The sequence below is a fragment of the Drosophila sulfurigaster genome, chromosome 2R, assembly GCF_023558435.1.
Source record: "Drosophila sulfurigaster albostrigata strain 15112-1811.04 chromosome 2R, ASM2355843v2, whole genome shotgun sequence".
Classification (NCBI taxonomy): Eukaryota; Metazoa; Arthropoda; class Insecta; order Diptera; family Drosophilidae; genus Drosophila; species Drosophila sulfurigaster.
Genome location: NC_084882.1, coordinates 22,805,724 through 22,827,663, shown reverse-complemented (window position 1 = coordinate 22,827,663; position 21,940 = coordinate 22,805,724). Strand labels below are relative to the sequence as shown.

General features: G+C 40.7%; 3 protein-coding genes across 3 annotated transcripts in view; 1 reads left to right on the top strand and 2 right to left on the bottom strand.

Moving 5' to 3' along the window:
* Window positions 1–21,940, top strand: part of LOC133837221 (serine/threonine-protein phosphatase 2B catalytic subunit 1) — a 109,309-nt gene that overhangs the window by 32,707 nt on the left and 54,662 nt on the right. The window lies entirely within an intron of this gene.
* Window positions 1–21,940, bottom strand: part of LOC133836748 (5-hydroxytryptamine receptor 1) — a 54,329-nt gene that overhangs the window by 9,479 nt on the left and 22,910 nt on the right. Inside the window, 1 exon segment of the mRNA XM_062267337.1 lies at window positions 1,284–1,346. The gene's annotated coding sequence lies outside the window, so the exon portion shown is untranslated.
* On the bottom strand, window positions 14,833–15,611 carry LOC133838281 (coiled-coil-helix-coiled-coil-helix domain-containing protein 10, mitochondrial-like). Its single transcript, XM_062269346.1, has one exon. The coding sequence runs from the start codon at window positions 15,475–15,477 to the stop codon at window positions 14,977–14,979; it is 501 nt and encodes a 166-aa protein (XP_062125330.1). The 5' UTR covers window positions 15,478–15,611; the 3' UTR covers window positions 14,833–14,976.

The following is a 21,940-nucleotide window of genomic DNA, read 5'->3' as shown; positions in this document are numbered from 1 at the left end:
TCAGTATGTTGTTTACCTTACCCTGTAATAACAATTGAGAAGAGAGTACAATCACATGTGAATTGAATTAAAAAGAAAAAGTACATTATATTTTAGTTGAAAGCACTTTTGTTTTAAAGTTTACAGCTGTATTTCTAATTTTCTTTATATTATTTCTACCATTATAATAAGAGCACTTCGTTGTGAAAAAGGCTTCTAATTTTCCGCTTTTTTATGAAGTACAGAGTATTTTTTCGTTCAGCACTTTCACCAATAACATGCTTTCCTATTTTATGTGATTATTTATGATGGCGACTTTGTGGAAAAGCTAAGGAATCGCGATTGTGCTGATGATTTCCACTTGTGCTTTTATTAGAAATTTATGTTTGCTTCTTTGTTGATAGCCAAAAGCATAAATGTTAATTTACCATGCTCAAGCTAGAGACAGATCTCATGTTTTATGCGGCCCAAAAATATTTTAGCACTGATTTTTATACGCATCTAAATCATTACTAATATGCGTTGCGACAACATGAAAATATATGACTAACGGGCATTGCTTTGGAAAACATAACAAATTCAGTAAGCGTAAGTGGAAAGCATTGTTAACTTTGTTGCGTATAAAAATAAATTTAAATTAAACTGATTGTGAACAATATCAATAGAGAAGTCATTTCTTATCAAGCACGACAGCAGTCAAGGAAACAAGCACAGCATCATTATGTGCAATGTCTTTCAGCATTGACATCGCTGCCTCAGTGTTCAGTGTTCAGTCTCTCATCGATTGCCAAGTCCTTGCTGTCACCATGTTCAGCCATTTCCTTGAATGCTGAGCTCCTTTTGTTGCTCGCGCACATACACAATCTGGCATTATGCAATATCTGCAGATGCAGCTGCACACACAAATAGTGCATTTTTTGTTGCCAACAATTTTTCACTCAATAAACTTGCAGGATTTTATGTGAGTGTCCTCAGTGCATTGTTGGACACGATAAGATGGAGGAGTGAGTCATAAAATCTGTTTTATGTGTCAAGCACAATTCACACTGCTAATTGAATTGTTACTCGTCTCGCAACTATTTCACTTAATACACACAAACTTGCAGCATTTTTCCAAGTTTATGATTTGTAATCATAAGGCGTAAATGAAGTTTGCGTATCAAAAATGCAATCTTCGACAATGTTCGTCTAATAAGCTCAGCTAAGTTATAAGTATGTTTAACATAATTTGCGTCTACTTAGCAAATGTTATAAATTTAAAATAAAGGATTTATAAAAATAAGAAATAATGAGCATTAGCTCACCTGCTTTTCTTCTCCTTTCTCCTGTCTGGCTGCTGTCGTCGCCTTCAATGCTAAGACTGTAAGCTGCAATGGAAGAGTAAGACGCACAATTAAAGAAACTCGTCGTATAATGAAATTTAACCACATTCGCATACATCTCATACGCTGACACACACTCGACACCTACGACGACGACGTCGACGAGCACTCCCCAAGATAATATTTTAGCATAAAAGCTCACGCCCACCTTGCGTCTTAGCTTGCTTTCTGAGTATCTGTCTCTGTCGCACCTCGGCGTTTTCTCTTCACACACATTTAGGCAGGGAAATTTTGTTTTTTTATGTTAATATAATAAGTTGTCTGCCGTCGTTATGTGCGTGTGTGCTTAGAAGCAGGGAAAAGTCTGCAGACGGCATCAATCATACGCCATGTTGTGCTGTGCTGAAGTGTGGCTAAAATGCGGAAATGTTAAAGGCAACACAAGTGTAGAAACACACAAACACTGGCGAAACTTGTGTATGTTGCAAAATTGAAAATTTATCGACTAGAACGCACACACACACATACAGGGAGAGAACGAGAAAGAGTGTGGAGAATGCATGGAGAGTGCAACCACACCATGAACAGCGTTAACAAGAAATTGTCAGCAACAAATTTGCAAGGGACAACAACATTAGAAACAACAACTGAACTGAACTGTTGCAACTGCAGCAACGTCAAACCACCATGTCACCGCTCACTGGGCCACACACACAACTGTGCCTTTCCCTCTTCGCTCAAAGTTGAGCTGTTGCATGCGCTTCGTCAACGTCACGCTTTGCCGCATTTGAGACATTGTAGGCATAGGATATGCATCGAAGCACCCAACCAGAATGCGAAAGAGGAGAGCAGAGAAGTTCGCAATGTGTGTGTAAGGCATGCTGCACTCAACAAAAAAAGGCTCCCTTCGACTGACTGTCAACAACTGCAGCAATTGGAGCAACAACTGTCAGATGCACATCAGCATGTTCTATTGCTCGCATTACAACCGCCTCAATAAACAATCTCTCAATTTACAGAGATTGTTGTCTATGCACCCCGCATTTGCCACCGGAAGGCAACAGCAGAGAGAGAGCTCAACAACATTAAGCAATTATCTGGGATTTACATATGTCCTTGCTGTGGATTTACCATTATCAGTCTAGACGATAGATTACTGCAGGCAATTGGAAATAGAAGGCCGACGTATTCGTGTTTCTATGACTATAATTTAAATTGATTTTTCCTCTATATAATTAAATAGATTGCGGTTGGCTTTGATTGTTTATTTGTTTGTTGATGTCAAACCATTTAATATGATTGAATATTAATTATTCTCTGCCTTTTCTATCTATCACATTAATATTTGATTTAATGCCAATTTTAAAGTTTAATTGCTGCCTTCAGCACATATAATACACACTAATTTGGCACAGTGTACCGAGCAAATTGCTTTCAGACTAGTTGTCAGCAGCTAAGAAAATAAGTCGCAGTCCTATTTTTAGAAACTATGTACAGCTAATCTAAAAGTACCTTTGGAATAGGATAAAGAAACTCTACAAATTATAATAATAATAGCGTCCATGAGTTTTGCATAAAAAATGCACAAGCCCCAGACTGCATTCTCAATGATGAAAAAGCTGCTGCAAATGCTTTATTTTGCGGGAATGCGGGTGAGCGTTAAGATATCAAAAAATAGAGGGAGAAACAAAAACATACAAAAAAAAGAAGCAAAGAAAATAGAACAAACAAATGCATTTTGCACGCAGCAGCGAACTAAGCGAATTGTGTGCCAGGATGTGTAACGGAGCCAGGCACTGGATAAGGATAATCAACCTCTGTCATCGGGTGAGTGTGCGGTGTGTCGGCAAACTACTCGACAGTTTTTAATTGAGTTTACGCTTCGTGTGAGACAGCACTATGACAGCGGTCGTGGCGGGGCAGCATGCAACATGAGCGTTATGAATGTGGCCAGGCGACGAGTGTGCCACTCCCACAGAACGACACTCAGCAGAAGCAGAAACAGAAAAAGAAGAAGACAGCTTCTGGCAACTTCATGTAGGACTCTACATACTTGTATGGGAACTCAGCTGGAAGTGACTCGCTTTGCGGTTCTTGCGCTTACAATTCACACACTCGACATACTCGCGACTCGACTCAACATGAATAAACCGCGACAATGAGAATGCTGATGTTGCTGCTACTGTTGAAAATGATGATGATACTCTTGCTACACATCATAATAATGATGATACTGATGCTGGTCATGATGAGCATGACTATTTGCTACTACTGTGCTGCCACAAGGATTTTTAATTAAGTTAATGAAGTGCATCCTGTGGTTTTTGGCCACCGTGCCCAACCAGAAAACAATCATCTTACTCATAATGACGTCAATTTGATGCACACCATTGAGTGTGCTCTGTGGCAGCTGCATTGACTGTGGCTTATTGAAAATTGCTGCCGCATTTGAGCTTCTGCAGCCTGATACCACCACTCAAACAAAACGAATCGAACCGAAGCGAGCTACGAGTTTCGAGTTTATATATTGAAGCAGCTGCTGTTGCTGTATTGGCATCTTTGTTTACAGTTTTTACTGGCAAACTGGAAAAGTGGCAACTGCCAACTTCACATAAATGGGAAAGCCATAAAAGCGATTCCATTTTTTTTTCTGTTCATTCTCTCACTCTCTCTGTTAAATATACATTACAAAGATAAATGTGCAGAGATCTCGAGAGAGGAGACGCTTAAATGCTGTTGCTAGTGAAAGTAAACATTAAATATTTATGACGCTGCACAAAAAATGCAATCAAAAACGTGAGAAAAGTTTCTATTGCATATTTATGCGCGCAACGAACAAAAAACGTTGCAAAAAGAGAAAATGGCCAGGAATTGGCAAACTGCTATTTAACGAATATATTATACTCTGTAGTTGCATATATGTTATAACGAATTTTGTAAATGGAATTTTTAATGGCTTTATAAAATATTTAATATTTTATAATTATGTTAATTACGTCTACGTATCGTTTTTATTGAATCCAATGGTTTTTATTTGTGAATAAGTTTTAACATATTTTAGTTTCTATTTTATAGTTATTTATGGATCGTTAAACGTTTTTTATATTCTATAAGTCATTGTACTCTTTTTCTGAATTCCATTACTGCAGTGTATATTGTGAAACTGGCTTTTCTATATGAAATGTAATGAATATAAAAGTGTGGAGCGTTTGTCTGCACAATTGAGATGGTTGTGGGGTAAGCGTGGGAAACGTTGCCCTAAAATGGAACAGAATGGTTTTCAATTTAGGTAATTTATGGGCGCGCATTGTTCACCATTCACCAGGCAGCCAGCAGTTGAGCAAAGCCGTGCTGCACAATGGCCATATTTATTGTCGTTTTATTTGGCCATTTAAACGCAATTTCGCATATATTAGACGAATGCTACACAAAGCAAGATTTTTTGTATTATAAATTCAGGCAGCAACTACAAAGAAAAAAAATAAAGTAAACAATGCGCCAACGGCGCTAAGCCAACAAAACAGCTGTGAAAGCTCAAAATGCACTCAACACCAGCATTTCAAATGTGCACCAAAGTTTTGCACCCGTAATGATGATGGCGAACTGCATAATGCTAGATATGCTATATGTACGTTACTCTTATTGTCCCATATAAAGTTTAGTTTAGAAAAGTAGATGGCAAAGTCCGCAAATGCTATGCATTAGGACATTCGGTGGCCGCATCTAACTTATTAGCAGCTGCTAATTAGCATAAAGTTGGCTAACTTTTGAGTCAGGTATGAAACATTAAGCTGCTCGACTCGGAGGACCTACTATAGCTAGGAACAAGGACATGGCCCATTCATAGCGCATGACGTTTGACAGCGTCAGTTTTCTGAGTCTGCTTTCGTGACGCTGCAGTTCGCATCTTTTGTTTCCTTCTCCAGCTCTCCATCTCCATCTTGGGGCAAAAGTCTCATATTTCTGGGTCTCACTTCAGTGTTTTCCGGCCACTTTGCCTTGGCGCCGGCAATGCTTTTGTTCGTCTTTGAAGCACGTCTCGCTCATCTCTTTGATAAATATTAGTTTAATTCTTTTTCAGTTGCCGAGCAGAGCTCGAAATGGCAACTCCAAGGTTATTTGAATTACTGCTTTAGTATCGATTTCTTCATATTCAACAAACGTTTTTGAGTCATATTTTTATGGATATAGAGAGTGATGATGAACAAGCGCATGAATAATGATAATTGCTGTTCATAAATAACACCTATAAAATAAGTGTAGAACATTTTCCAATCAAACCTTTTTTAATCAACTTTTTTTCAGCTTTGATTTATTTCGATTAGCTTTTCTGCTTTGGCAACGTATAAATTCAGTCTGGTTTTTTTTGTTGTGACAAAGTTGTAAATGTAAATATTGCTTTTTGATTGAAATTTGAGAATGGCCGTAGACCCAAACAGATTGAAATATGATTTAATTTGGACACGGAAAACGATAAGTAATAAAATTTGTAACAAATTGCTGAAAATATCTTTAGGCGCTTGCTTAACGAAAATCTAAAAAAACTGTACCAAAAAAATCAGAGAGCAAAACTATTCAATTGGCTAACTAGCATATAATAAAGTGGCAATTTTCGTCTGTCAAATGGTATACAAATCATTGACAGCTGTCAAATGGTAAATCCTAAATGCATTCGCTCCGCTTCTGCTGACTGTTGGTATCCTGTTTTGAGGAGGAGAACTTAAACCGCTGAGTTGGTTGTCGTTTCATTCATAAGATTTACATCCCATTCACAATGCGCACGTTGGCGGTGGCGGTGGCTGTAGCGGTGGTGGTGGCGGCTCTCTGACAAGCTGTCTGACATTTGCCAAAATTTGTGAGATCTGACAGACACGTTTCTTGCATTGAATATCACACAACCTTACACACATGGCCGCAACACGCACCACACACAAGAGAGACAAGATTCAGCGGAATTGTGATTTTTTTTTTTTATGACGCGCGGATTCGACGTTTATATTGAATTTGGATATTATTCACATTTGGTGTGGCTTCAATGAAATCGGTTTAAAATTTTACTTTGCTCCGTGACAAACAAAAAAAAAAAAATTGAATGTTTCTAAATATAGAACGGATGAACATTTGCCGACAAAAAATGAATGAAAATCGTTTTAGGAAAAATAATTTCGAATATAAAATACACTCATTTAGCGCAGATTTATAATATAGGCGTCTATAATTAAGCAAAAAAGCTCTTCAGAAATATCTCTTTTTTTAATGAAAGTCAAGTCCAAAAGATCATAGAAATACGTCAGACTCAAAGAGAAAATATATAAAAAGCAACTTAACGATTTTGCTGTCAGAATTCAGAATAAACATATTTGGCTATTACGGCGAATGCTTGTTCGGTTTGTGTCTAGAGGGAAAAAAGTGTGGCAAAGGTGGCGAGAAGAACATATATTCGGTGACAGGTGCAAATGTCATCGTCGGGTCACGCAATTTGCCGTTTGCAGGCAAAAACTTTAGCAACGCTTCAGTCATTGTTGATGGTTGGCAGACCTGCCTGCCTTCTGACCACTTTCCGTAATTGTCAGCAGACACAAACTTTTCAACTAGTCATGCGGCCTTCGTAAGCTATAAATAAACCAAACGCCACTTTGCCAGGCAGCTACCAGCTGAAACCTGGTGAATTATTAATTAATGGGATAGAATGCCGCGCGGAATGTAATACCTGCGACTTATTATTATCGCGTTCCACGCCTTTGTATAAATATGTAATTCCGTCGGCAGTAAAGTAGTATTTTCGCATTTTCATTTGCCTTTTTAATTGATTTCCTTGTCGAACGCTGTTAAGTGGGATGCATTTTCTGTACCGCCCACCAACCGCCTCTGCGGCTTCATTGGCACGTCGAATGTTTGCCAACCCCCGGGCAATGTGTATATACTATATATGTAGAAATACCATAAAAATGTAAACAACAGCGAAAGTTCTCAGAGTGGAAGAGAAGCCCGACTCACTCCAGGCATTGCAGCTCTGCTTGTCAGACCACACAGCCAATAGAAACCTGTTGCAAACGCACACGCTGCCTGTTGCATCAAACGGAGGAACGGAACGAAGAAGCACAACTGTTGATTCCACGCACCAAAGAAAATATGCTAAATTGTGCTGCCACTGAAGTTTGCAATTTCATTACTGTTAAGTAGATTTCTCAAAGGCAATAACAAAAACGTTACAATAGCACATAAAGGGAAGCAGACTATACAGGAAATTGTATTTATATATTCTTGAGCTGAGCTATGCGAAATGTGACAATTTGGACAAGCTCTTAACAACTTAACAACTAAAAATATCATCTTGCAACTGTGTGTAAACTTGTCAGCAAAACACTGCTCTAAGGCACAAACTTAAAACACTGAAAAAATATAAGAAACAAAAAAGAAAATGGCCGATGCTTCTGGTGCGGGAATTTAATTAAAAAGTTTTTGCGTTTCTCTAACAATAACCACAACAACAGCCAGGCAGCCAAGCCAAGCCAGGCCAGGAGCAGTCCCAAGTCAGCGGCAACAATGAAGCAAGGCAACCATCTAACTGAGCGCCGTAGAAACTTGTGTGCCGCCTATGTGCGTGAGTTGTGTTTGTAAAAGAAACTTTGTTGCAACAATAGTTGCTAGTGGGTCTTGTGCCTGGTTTTAGTGCCATGTAAATTTCGTGATGCCACGAGTACTCGGCGTATACACAATTTTTCCGTTTGCCTCTACCTCCAAAATCCGTAACGAACGAATGACGTTGCAATTTATAAAAGTTTTACGACAAGCACTTGAAAAATTGCACATTGTTGCCAGAGCGGGGCGACGGCGGCGTCTTTTGCGTAAATTCTGCGTAGGCGAAAGCCAAAAGCCAGAGAAGCCCGAAAGCCGTGAGAGCTTTATGAAATATTGAGCAAACACACAATTTGTATGCGTATACGCCGTGTTGGCCCACGTTATGGCGAGCCTCATAAGAAATACTGCCTCCAACCTATTGACAGTGAGAACCACAATAAAGGTTAATAGTAGACCAAGGACTTGTGAGAGACGGGCACTTGAAATGGCAACAGCAACAGCAGAAGCAGCAGGAGTAGCAGCAATCTAACCACAAGATAAGCAAGCGCTGTTGCCTGTTGGATAACAAGGATATGAAGGGAGGTGGTACACCAAAATTACAATGGCTGCGTAAATAGTGAAAAGCCAAATTAAACTGCCAAGTTGAGAATGGAACCCAAGAACTCACTTGGCCACAATCCACTGAGTCCAATTGAGTTAGTATTTGTATTCAAGTACCAATTAGCCGAGGTTTCATTTGGAGCAACGGCTGAGTGAGGCTACGTTCTGCTCGACATCAAGTGAGCTGGCTAGTGAACATCATCCACTCAGTATACTTGGGGGTCTCGTTCGCTGACTGGCTCACTGGCTGGATAGCTGGCTGTCCTAATGGTTGACTGACTATACAAAGTGCTGCTCATCTTGGCCAAACAATAGCAAGCATGAGTTCAGTTCACTTAATACCAGCAATTGACTCAACTAACCTGCGGCCATGCCCGTCATTAGTTAACAAAAAAACCATGCCCAAACACTGCCAGCAAACCCAACACACTTTCTTCACCCTTGAGCTGAGCTGATCAACTCACACAATTTCCGTCTCTCATAACATAAACCACAATAAGCTGCACTTTCATTCGTATCTGCATCACGGTAATTAGCTCGCCTTCGAAACTGAAGGGAAACGCTTCCATTGAAGCACCTTTAGCGGGTCAAAAGGGTGTTGCTGTTTGACTTGAAACTTGATTGCAGGTCAACTGAATACTGTGCAACATGTTGCAGTTTGTTGCCATAGTAACTTTTCTTCACTGCAACCAGAGCACACGTCTGGAATGTGATTCATTATGGAACCCAGCACTTTTTGGCACGCTTCGGTTCGTTTGCTGTAGTCTAGTGTAGGGGATAAACCTACAGAGGGCCACAACTGACATGTTGACTGTCACTCATTTGACATTAGCACAAATTATGTCACGTACCAAGTTTGGTCAGAAACTTTTAAAGGGCTTAAGTTCAACGTAAGAGGTTCCGCTCTGTGCAGCTGAGCTTTGTCCGGTTTTGTTTGGTTGATCGGGAGAGAGAGAGAGAAAGAGGAAAACAAAGAAAAAAAAAAAGTTGCGACTGTCAATATAGACACACTTTGCACTTCGACTGCTGTTTCCCTTATTGCTGTTGTTGTTGGTGGTGATGGTGATGGTGGCGTTGGGCAAACAAAAAAGCACTCATGATGCGGAGGAACTAAGAGACAAGCATGCAAGGGCCGGCGAATCGCCAATCAACATCAACATCATCGTCAAATGCGACGCCAATGGCAATGGCGACTATAACCGCAGCCATCAGAAATGCCATTAGAGAGAGGCAGTCAAACCGGGAACGCAAACCACCAGCCACGAGCCACGAGCTATCCAACGACAACAATAATGGCAAGAAGGGGTCCTTCTGGTCCTTGGTGTCTGCTGCCTGCTCCCTGCAGCCATGGGGCACAGGACTAACGCGTCGTAAATTGAGATTTCTATTTATTGTTAGCGACTTTGGTGATGTGACGACCGCCGCAGCAGCAGCAACGGCAGCAGCCGGAGCACGACAATGGACAGACAGACACCCATCTCTAGCTCAAATATCTGGCAGTCCAGCTGCAAGCGCGATAGGAGGATGATGCGATGGATACGTGACTAACTCGACGCGGTTTGCCAATTTCACAATGTCACTCGAGCATTTTTAATGGACTTTTAAGTTTGCTTTTATTGTTATTTGTTTGCATACTCGTGCATACGAACGCATGGGCGTTCAGTTTTAGTTATTGTCGTCGTCGTCGTTGTCGTCGTCACACTATTTTCCAACCATCTAACCATCTGTATGGATATAAATGTTCTCGCTATTAATACACTTACTGCGGCTATCTTGGCTGTGTCAGACATTTAATGGCATGGGGTAAAGTTGAAGTCGTAACTCGATAAGTAATCGGCTTTAGTGCCTTTTTTCTAGCTCCCCACTGCAAAAGCAATCTTACAGACGAGTAATAATCTTATTGATTTAATAGGGAAAACTTTTACGGAGACTTCACAATGTTTGTACTTTAATAGATTTAGTTACGACACGTTTAAAGAATTGCTTGATAGGTAATTGTCCTTTGTGTCATGTGTAGCATAAATTCAATAATCTTTTATTTAAGTGAATTTGCTAATGGAAAAAGTTTCAATTGCATCGCGCGCAAAAAAGTATCAAACCTATAATTGATTAATAATCTTTTCATCCACTGAAGAGTATCTAAAGTTCGGTGTCCTGAAAATAGTTTACTTTCGCAGTTTGTTTAGTGTTTGGTTTGTTTTAACAGCACTTTTGTTCCAAGTTTCATGTGCCAAGCGCTCGGCAAATAGAATTAACAATAGTTGCACTTAGCCCAAGTCTTTCTGGATTTGATTGTTGTCTGCTATTATAATATTTGATCAAAAACGAAAACTTTTGCGCCCGCCCTCCACAAAAATAACAACAACACCCAATCCCTGCTGTTGCTGCGTGTTCGGTTGCTATTCTTAGGCAAGTGTCAATCACAAACCAAATCCCTAGAGAATGCGCTGTCAGTTGGCCGATAACAATAAATTGGTTCGTCCTTTGTGTCTGAATGTGCGTGAGCTTTTAAGGGACCTATTATGGAAATTAAATTGATATTTAAGTGACACGGATAAATTTCAGGCAGCAGCAAACCACAACAATGTTGACGACAAATTTTTTAGCCACAATTCTATTGAAAATTTTATGAGCTCAAAGGCTGCTTAGCTGTCTTATGAAGCGACGATAAAGTTTGTGACTTTGCCACGTGGCGGCAGAGGCGCTCAGTCAAGCTGACTGAGGTTGTTGCATTGTCCGATGACCGCTCCCAAAAAGTATGCTCCACAACAATCTAATGAGGTGTCTAGCAGCAAATTGCGACCTTACTCAGTGTACGTGTACGGGTGTGTGTGTGAGTGTGCGTGTGAATATGCATGTGTATGTGTGGGCGCTTTTGGTCAGCTAATGCTTGCGGTTTAGACGAGGTGCTGGTATTTGACCTTTTGGCTTTAAGGCTTGCCTGCTCGTTGTTGTTTTTCTTTTTGACTAAAAGGTTTAATTAATATGCAAATGATTGTGCACACGACAAGCGCGGTGCGAGTGTTGCGGAGGGGTTTTAATTTAGTTCAGCTTACCCTTTGCAAGCTATTTAATTAAGACGCTTCATTGCAAACTAAACAACTATAGCTGGGCACACACTACGTATGCGTGATGCTAACAAATTAAACAGTCGGTGGAGTTTCGTTTTGCAACTGACCCAAACCAGTTAAAGTTTGTCCGAATTGTGCAACTCTAAAATATTTATTGAATATTTAACTTTGCTCTTTGTCGCCGGTTGCCTTGCCACCGCATCCGCCTCCTCCGCCCTCTTATACCACAACCTGCTAAATTTGTGTGGTCAAACACACACAGACACACAGCTGTGTGCCAAAGAGAAGAGTTTTCCAAATTTCCATATTCATTTTCAACTTTCAGCTCTTGCAGCTGCAGGCAGTCTGAGTTACTGAACGGCAGACGGACACTTTTGGCTGTGGAAAGCAAAAGAAATTATAAAATGTCTGCCACTTGGACAGGAGAAACCTTTTGCCATAAAGCTTGCTTGGCCTTCTGCATATGTATCCTCATATTTATTAAGTTACCTCCTTCCTTCGTTTCCTCACTCAATCTCTTTCTCTGTGTCTTTTTCTTCTCAATCCCTCTTCAACCTCCTTCTGCCTGTGTCCCTAGTGATTACAAACGCATGGTCTGGAGATTGGGCTGCCCATCGGTGGACAGTTCATAAATGTTGAAGTTGGTAAACTTTTTTTGTATGCATGATGAGGGATGATGGTTGGCGATGAGAGGGTTGGTGGAAACGCCATTTGCAATACGCATGGAAAGTACATTTCCGGTTTTCGGAAATGCATTTCCGCTTCCGTTGGCGTTGACAAAGTTTTGCCACTGCAAACTCGGCCACACATAAATTTCAGTTTGACTAAAATGCCAAAGTGACACGCGCAACACACAATCAGACAAATGGACAGGCAGACTAACGGACAGACAGACAGATGGACACACTGACTACACAGATAAACACACGCAATACTATCTATTCACGTCAAATGCACTTATTGGCCATTCAACCAATTTGGTTACACAATTTTGATGCAATTTATTGCATTGCACGCCTCAGTTGGTTACCCACTTGGAAATTTATTGGATTTCATTTGATTTGATTTTCATTAGCGTATTCATGCTGATTGATTATAGAGTGCAACGACAATCCCGCTATCCGTGGCACCCCATAACAAGATGCGGGGGGTGGTAAAGAAAGTCCAATCATCATTGACAAATCGAATTAAATACTAAATTTGAGTTTCATTTTAAAGTGTCACAGATGAAGGCAATCAAACGTCTCCCTTTATTTATTTTTTTTTAACCCAAGCCTTCAACTGTTTTTCATTGTCTGTTTGTGGTGCCGCCCACCACTTGCCACGCGTTCGTACGAAAGGCGCTGCAATAAAACCGAATTCAGGACTCGTGCATTGTCCTTTGATTGCGCCGTGTGTTTGCCACATCATATTTCACACTCAGCGCTCGGTCCGTATGTGTGTGTGTGTGTTTGTGTACACAACAAAAAGTTCTCGCCTGATTGCTTTTTTATATTTTCGCAGTTTTCCAGCAGTGCATCCATTTTCATTTTCGTTTTCACTCTGTTTCATATTGCGTGGTCAAGGCGCACACGAAAAATTTCAGCGCCAGGCTTCACCTGATATCGTTGGCATCGCCCTTTTAAGGCTATTAATGATATCTCCCAACAGAGATATTGCTGCTGACTGGCTGAGAGTTCTTTTATTGGATTTACGCTTGCCTTTTATTACCATAAAAATGGCTTTAAGCTGATATACCAACTATTTGAGCGCAAATCTCTGTAAATAATATTAAATGCACGACACTCATCCCCGTTTTAAAGGCAACTTTTAAATCAATTTTCGAGAAATAAATCTTTTTAAATATAATATGGTATTACACAAATATTGGCTTGAATGTGAATGATGACATTCAAATGTTGACTTCATAAATACAGAAAGAATATTTATTGTATTTGGCTTTATGCTCTAGATACACATTTATATTCTTTGGTCAACTGAGGAAATGTTGCCCCTTAGCTGAGTCAAATTGAGTCAAGCTTTGTGCGATGGGTATTTTGCAGAAGCATAATAAATATTTATTAGCTGTGCTGCTGTTGCCCAAAAATTAAATTTGTTTTCATCAAGAAGACAGACAAAAGCGTTTAGGCCAATGAGCAAATATGTGCTTAAAACATTTCTCCAGTCGCCGGTTTATGCTGTTCTTAAAAACATACGCGAAACGCGACGCGAAAATGCGCCTAAAATTAAAAAGGGTGTCGTCTCTGGGGGGCAGGCGACGATGCCGTTGCGAAAACATTTCACAAGCTTAATTGTGCACAAGCCAAGCAGATAAAAAAGGAAAGAAAGCATGATGGGGAAAACCTAATGAAAAAGTTTCACTCTCCAAGAGACCGAAACGACATGAAGTGCTTTGAAAAGCGCGTTGAACGCGAAAATCGTTAGAAAAACGAAACAACAAAATTTAAGTAAATATGCGCCACAGCGCAGACAAAGTAGCAACACAAACAAAAGCCCAACGGAGGAGCAAACGGTGAGCGTCGGGGATGACAGTAAACAAAATCACAATTAACTAAGAATGTCAAAAAAAACCCAACGAGGATAAGCGTGAAATTCACGACTGACCGATTATAAAATACTCTTGCCAATGCGAAAGGGGAATGAACTCATGAAAATGTAACTGAAAATTATAAGAATATATTCTCTTCTTCCTTTCAAAAATTTAATGTTGACTTGCATTAATAATCCATTAAATTAAATTGTTAAATTTACTAAAAAAGAAATAATATTTCATAATATTAAAAATTTTCTAACTCAATTCTTAAAAGAACTCATTTGAGATTTATTCTAATAGTTTTAATTATGAGCAATGTTTGCTTGAGCAGAAGCCATTTTGTATATGAACATGGTTAATGGTATTATCTATAGAGTTAACAGATTATCTTTATCCGTTGTGAAGAGTATGCTCTTGTCTACTTAATGTGCGTTGCACATTTGATAGCTAAATCATAATACCCTCGTTTCACAATGGATGAGAGTGGCAGCAGAAGGCAGCTGCGGCATGCGAGAACGAAAACGAAACAAAGGACGACAAGGATGTGCAGCAGTCAGTTAGAAAGTGTTAAAAATAAATTGCGATGCTTGGGCACATGACAGTGAAGAGGGCACGCACTGCGTGTGCGTGTACGTCACATAAAATATTTTAATTGCTAACCCTTGGCTTTTATATGATGTATGATTTGAGTGCCGGCCTCAGCAGAACTTTAAGGTCAGTGCTAAAGTAAAGATTTCACAACTAGTTTTACTTTTTTTGTTCGACTGAAGCTACTCAACGATTTATTAATAAGGCTGCTGAATAATTTATAAGGCCAGAGAACTTGTGAGTTGATGTGTTGTAGATTTTAAAATGATTTCTTTGATTCTTAAACTCTTGTCTGGATGCTCTACAAATTGTAGCGCTGGCGACATTGTCGCAGTGCCTCATTGAAGCCCTGACAAACGGACAGATCGCTATTGTCCTCGCTGCACTTGAGAAACTGGCGAATCTCGTAGGCACAAGGTCCGTCCTCGACCAGTTCACTGCGTGGCTTGCGCTCATCAGCCTGAGCTGTTTGCTGTGGTGCCTGCTGCGCAGCTGCCTGACCACCGCTTCCACTGAACGCTCCTGTTATGCCAGCGCCCACGGCATGACCCACAGCGGAGCCAACAGCGACACCAGCTGCCGTAGCTGCCATATCCTTCATAAGGTCTCCTGTCGAACGTCCAGAGCTAGGTGCAGCTGGAGCTGGCACTGTTGCAGGTTTTGTCTCTGCTTTGGGCTGTACAGCTGGCAGGTTGCTGCTCGATTTGCGGGTGAATGGAGTGCGACTGTTGTTGGTGCTGCTGCTTCTGGTGCTTTGACGTCCAGCTGCTGAGGTTGGTTTACTTGACCTTTGACGCGGCATCTTGCTTGAATCTAAGCAAATATGTGTGTTTCTGAACTTGCGAATTAAGTAAACCAGTTACTATAAGGCGATTTCAGTTTGAGAGCATAATTTTGAATACCTAAACCGACCTTTTTAATGTGACATCTACTGAATTTAAAGCCAACGCCAACTCTGTGATTTGCTGCAACTTTCGTCATAACAAATTTACAACCATATTTCATACACACACACACGTACATAGGCGCTCACATATTCCCCAAGGACCTGCATTTGGCCTTTGTCAGCTTTTTAACCATCAACTAATTTATATAACATTGGCAGGGAACCGCTACGAAATGAGTAAAGCTCAAAACAGTTAATTCCCAATGTGCACGCTGGAGGCGCCACCTGCCGGCAGCTAGTGGCAGCTGTTGTTTTACCCTTGGCAATTTGGCTAGCAACGAGAGACATGGAGAGAAAGAGAGAGGGAGCGAATTCATAGTTTTATTTCGTTTTCCACACTAATTAAGAGAGAGACCACAAAGTCAAAATAATGAATTTTGTCGGCAAAAATTGCAAAGCATAAAAACGCGAAAATCTGCACCGTCGACTTTTTTGTCATTTGCATTATTCCCCCGGAGGCATCAGTTTGATAAACGCAGCTTTGCTTAATTGGGCAATGGGACAACTTAGAGGGGATCAGCATAAAACATATATTTTAACTAGATTTCTCTTTTTTCTTTTTTTGTTACTCCTTTTACTTTGGCGTGGAAGTACTTAATTGGAGTCTTTCCATTAGAAGTGCTGGTTTTTATTCGTTCGCGGAAATTTCGCCCCTCTTTTAAATGCAGCGGAAATGCTTTAATTATCGCAGCACATGCAATATGCTCCATTCTTCTATTTCGGGGAAAATACATGGCTTAAATTAGCCAAACTGTCAGCCAAAAATGTGAAGTGTAATTCAAATTACAACGAGGATTGCTTATTTGGTTGGGTTAGTAGTGGGTGGCAGCAGCAACAGCTCCATCGTTGCGAGTGACATATGAGCTGAGCTAACGTGGCAAACAGAATATTTCATTAAATTATTGCCAACCGCAAACAGGGGGCTGCAAATGCCGCTTGATTGATGCTGCAGCAGCAAATATAGAAGCCTCAAATATTTTCCCCATCCTCACCCCACCCCAAACAAGTCAACCAGTCAGTCAGCCAGTCATTCAGTTAGGGAAACAGGCAGCCAGTCAGGCAGCCAGCCACTCGATGCGACCATGTTAATCAGCGGTATACGAGTGAGTACTCGTACAATTTTCACTCACTCTGTTATGAATATTTAAGCAAATTATGTTTTGCTACACGGAAAATTTCGCGTTTCTCTTTTGCGGCTTGCTGTCTGCAGCTGCCATGTGAATGGTTGTGACAGCAGCAGCAGCAACAGCAATTGGTGTTGCTGTTGCTGTTGCCACTGCTGGGGATAGAAGCAATATCCATCTGGGGCTCAAATGCTAATTTCATTTTGTTTATTGTTTTGGCTACAATTTAATTTGCCTGTCTGCGGTGCTGAAATGTTTATAAATCAATCAACATCAATAACGCGTCGAAACCTTTTTCAACTGCCAGCCGGCCCTGCACTAAGATGGATAGACTTCAGCTACTGTAGCATTCGTTAAGTGGGAAGACGTGTGGGCCTGACTCTGAAGCGCCAATTTAAAGTGTTGTTCACTTGGCCCACGCTGCGTATGATGAATTCTGTGGAATGCTTTGGTGTTTTGCATAGACAATTGCGGGCGCTAACAAATCGGTAAGCACATTGAAGCATAAACAAATGATTGAAGCTGCTATTCAAGTATGCAAAACATAAAATAAGTTTATTATGAAGAGCAACAGTTTTTGTATCTGTGATTTTTCTTCTTTTGAACTCAAGTTTGCTTCAAAGCACTCAATTATTTTTAGTTTCAGATGCAGATGCTCTCTATCAGTTTGCATCAATTACTGAGTTTTTCATTCTCTCTCTTGATAACTTTTGACAGACACTGAGAGCAAAATTTGCTGAGTGTGTGTGCAGGAATTTCAATTAGGTTGCACAGTTTTGCATACATGAGAAGTCTGGCATTGCAGTCGCATTTTTGAGAAGGTGGTCTAATGTCTGCATGATTGATATTAATTGGCTTTTGGCATGGCTGGGAGAATAACTGATCAAACTAAATAGTGTCAGTCACCAAATACCGCAATTGCAACTGTAATGGAACACTGCAAGTGGCACAACATCATGCATAATTCAATTCCCCAATTATATGCGCAATTTGGTTGAAGTTTTGCGGTTGTGGGGAAAACATGGGTAAATAGCAAATATGTTTAACTGGCGGCTGGCGGCCAAAAAGTAAACGATGCATGTGAGAGAGAGAGAAAAATGCAATTAAATTTAGATTGCGGGCCAAGAAGACCGAGGCCAGGACGATGTATCCTTCCATTCATAACCGCATGCAATTTGTAGTATCGCCCGAATGAGAATCAGAATGCGAATGTTGAAGAGTGAGAGTTAGGGAATGAGAACAAGAACAAGAATGGAAAAGAATGGGCCACGTTTCGAATGCGGTAAATTACAGTTAACGATTTTGTAGCACAGCAATTTGCTTTATCTTTAGATTTCTATCTATGGGTTTTGTAAATGTGGCGTCGGCGTTTCTGTCGGTTTGTTTTGCATGCCACTCTGGCACCTCCGTGCAACGTCCTGTGCCACCTTGCCACGGACATGGCCAGCAATGGTCATTGGCCAAAAGCCATTGTGGTAAGTACATACGTCGCCTTCCCTCTCGCTCTGTGTTTATGTGTGTACGCTCTGCGGCGGGCCACAAATGTTGCAGCACCATAAAGGTGTTGAAATAACTACCTTACATTTGCTTTTCTACATTCAAGTATTGTGCTTTCATTCACAACATGTTACCCATTAAATGACCTTTTTGCAGAGACAAAAGAGCAGCAACGTTTGATTTATTTATTTATGATACAAACACTCAATTACAATATGCTCTGCTTGACAAAAGACAAAGAGTTTTCCACCCTCTCCATCTCCTTCGTATAGTTTCATGCAATTTATTCTTAAGCTAGGGTATTTTGTATTCTACACAATTGTCGATTGTTATCCATTGTAGCCGTTGCGTTGCCGTGTGCTTCAATTGTTATGGTCTTTTATGGCGTTTGTGTTGTGTGTCGTGTGTTGTGGGCGCAATGCAAATTGCTGGCACATAATTATGTCGCTGGCCCCGGCGCAATACAGGTATAATAGAATTCGAGTGGGATTACAAGAACATGACCAAACTGGCAGTTGGACAAGCACAGTTTTTTTTTTTGCTTTGATTTGGCTTTGCTTTGGTCGAAAGTTCCCTTTATGTGTTCGTTTGGTCATTCCCTTGCAACTTTTACTTGTCTCTAATTAGCAAAACTGTCATTCGAACAACTAATTTATAGTGTGGAGCATACTTTATCATGACAATAAAGTTGAATAGAGAACAAACTTTTAATTTGCTGACGCTATAATACCGCACGCAGTCAAAAGTATGCTCCACAAACCTAGGAGAAACAATCGAAAACTGTGCAGGAAATAAGTTTTGAACAAAACTTTAAAAGTGCATTTAAATATTAACAACTTAACTATTTGAACTACGTTTTTTTCCCTTTTTATTTTTTAAAGTACTTCCATAATCCCGTTAAAATATAATCTTGAAGTCGAGCCAAAGAACGGTTGAGTGCGCGCAAGCGAAACGTCCATCGCGTTTGCAGGTGGCGATTTCATTTGCCATGTTGAGCTTTCATCAAGTGACAAGTGGAGGGAGAGCTGTTACTTTTCCCAAGTCCACAGGAACTGCAGGTTGCAGCTGGCTTGACTAATGATCGCGTGCCAATGCAATGGCAAACTGCCATTTGGACAATCAGCGAGCAATGTCAACAGCGGAGCTGCCTCCAAAGCGCAGTTGATTCGAGTAAGTTACTGGCAAAGGACACAACGCAGGCTGGCAGCCAGGCAAACAAATGAAAATGCGGATTTCAGCGGCCCGGCATAAAATATTGCCCAGGACAAGGATGCAATGAGGGCAGAGAATAAGGGAGAGGGGAGATAAAGCGAAAGTAAGAGTCAGAGTGAGGCACAAGCGAAGGCCAGGGCTTAAAAGGGGAGTCATTTTTTAAGCTTTACACTGGCCAAGTCAGCTCTGACCGTAACCATTAAAATGGCGTCTTAATTATATTTACATTTTTTGCATATTACGCTTTGGCCACGCCTTTAAGGCGGCTGCTGCTGCTTCTGTTGTTGCTGTTGCTTTGGCGGTGGCTGCTACAGCTACTCGCGCTCTAAGCTGCAAATTAATGACTGCATTTTCGAGTGAGGCGCCAAAAGGATGCAGGCAAACGGCAGGCAGCTTCTTTGTTCGAGCTTCACTTTCTCATTTTTCGAAACTTTGTAATGTGCAGATTAAAAATTTCCGCTGAGTTTGCTACTTTTCTTCATCTCCTTCGTCTTCATCTTCATCTCCATTCGACTTTTTCATGGGTAGGAAACTTTTGCGGCGTCTTTTCGCCAGTTCGCAGCGCAAATTGTGTGTTTAAGAAGCCTTTGCAGAAGTTTCGAATGTAAATAAATCATGCACACTCTTGACTCGCCTACAGACTCAAGAGCTCACGAGACAAGAGAGTACTCTCTGTGGACTAAGGATACGAGCATCTCGGGTAAACGGCCTCCCGCAGCACTCAAACTATTCCCAGCTCCGATTTATATTGCCCACTGAACCAGTGAAAATTTATGGAACCCTCATACTCTATAAATCAAGCCAACCCGACACTTGAGCGCCTACATATCTGAGAGTTGAATTAGTGAATAGCATAAACGAGCCGCACAATTGATCTATTGTCTTCAACTAAGCTTGGGTAACAGAAATCCATCGCTGTTTAGTAATTACTGGCAGAGGCAAGAAGCCACAAGTGTTCATTTAATTATCTGACATGAATAAACCAAAATGCTAAGCCTTTTTTTGTGGCATATATCAATGCACTGCACTAAATGCAAAGTTAATGATACACAATACACAATACAACAAACGAGAAGGATTTGTATTTCATCTAAACCTTAGTAATATGCACGATAGCTAATTAAATGCATAATTCCATGCGTTTAATATGCTTTTAATTGTAATTAAGTTACAGCGCGTGTGTTTGCTACATTGTGGTTTAACCTTTGCAAACATTGCGTATACGCTATGTGTATCGAATAACATGTGATTATTGATTGTGCCAGTGTGTGCATAGATCGGACTTTCCTTTACTTATTTAAATGTTCAATCGTTGGGAATTTCGAGAGAAATTACCAAACAAATTTAAGACTCTTTAACTGCTTGACAAGAAATGCGTAGGTCTTGGCACGAAGAACTTTAACTAATTGCCTGCCTTTCCCTGTCTTTCTAGCACTAAGCTAACACGTAAATAAAGCATGACAAGACATGCAAATAACATATCGTGCTCCTGCTACCTGGGAAATCAATTTGAGTTATTGTATTTAGCCTTCAATATGGTTCGGCCAAAGCGCAAAGTAAAATAAATATTCTAAAGCTTCACGCACGCTCACACACACACGCATAACCTTACAAGCGTACAAACATAGAAGCAGACGAGCACACGAATGGGAATTGGGGGCGTTGTACAAGACTCATGCAGTTTTGTCGATGATTGATATGCCAATGCCGGATGCGAAGCACATGCGGGAGACGTACGAGACATTGTCAAACTTTGCACATGCCTTCTACGCACCTCGCTCCCCTCTCTGCGAGACGTGTTCACATACACATACGCTCACACACTCACGTAGATATCCAAACACAAACGTCGAGTGTCAAAGTTTTTTTGTGTGCGCTTAGCGCATTTGATGAATTGTTAAAAGAAAATCGCGCGTATGTGTAAACATTTTGGTCTATGCTAGGGAAAGGGCAGAGGCATGGAAGGGGGTTGGGAAACGGCATGGAAATGGTTGGCAACGCGAAAGCAGCTGCCGTTGATGATGCCGCTGCCTTGTTGCCTGTTGGCAAACAGGTATGGCAAACAACAAGCAAAAGACTGGCCAACGAACCGGAAATTCTCTTGTTAACTAGAATTACAATTCATTTAATTTTGTGATGCCTTAAGCCTCGCATAATAAATTGTCAGACGGAAAAATGACAAACGCTTCCCTCACATGCAGCACTCTGTAATTACATTCAATTTAAGTACAGATAATGCACGCACTTTTGTGGCAAAAGATGAGCGTTGATTACTTGAAAGAGAATCAATCAAGTACTTCACTTTCTGATAAAAGATCAAATCTCTGATGAATTAGTACACATATAGCTTACTTTCTTGCTTGACTTTGTGCGCTTAATCAAAGGCAGCTATATCGCTGAGACATCGCACCGAAATGTTAGAGTATCCCAAATGCGGACGTGAGACGCACTCTGGGGGCTTCGGATGGCAACGTTTTTGCAAGCTC

Coding starts and splice junctions, on each gene's coding strand:
- LOC133838281 (XM_062269346.1), bottom strand. CDS start 15,477: ATGCCGCGTCAAAGGTCAAGTAAACCAACCTCAGCAGCTGGACGTCAA.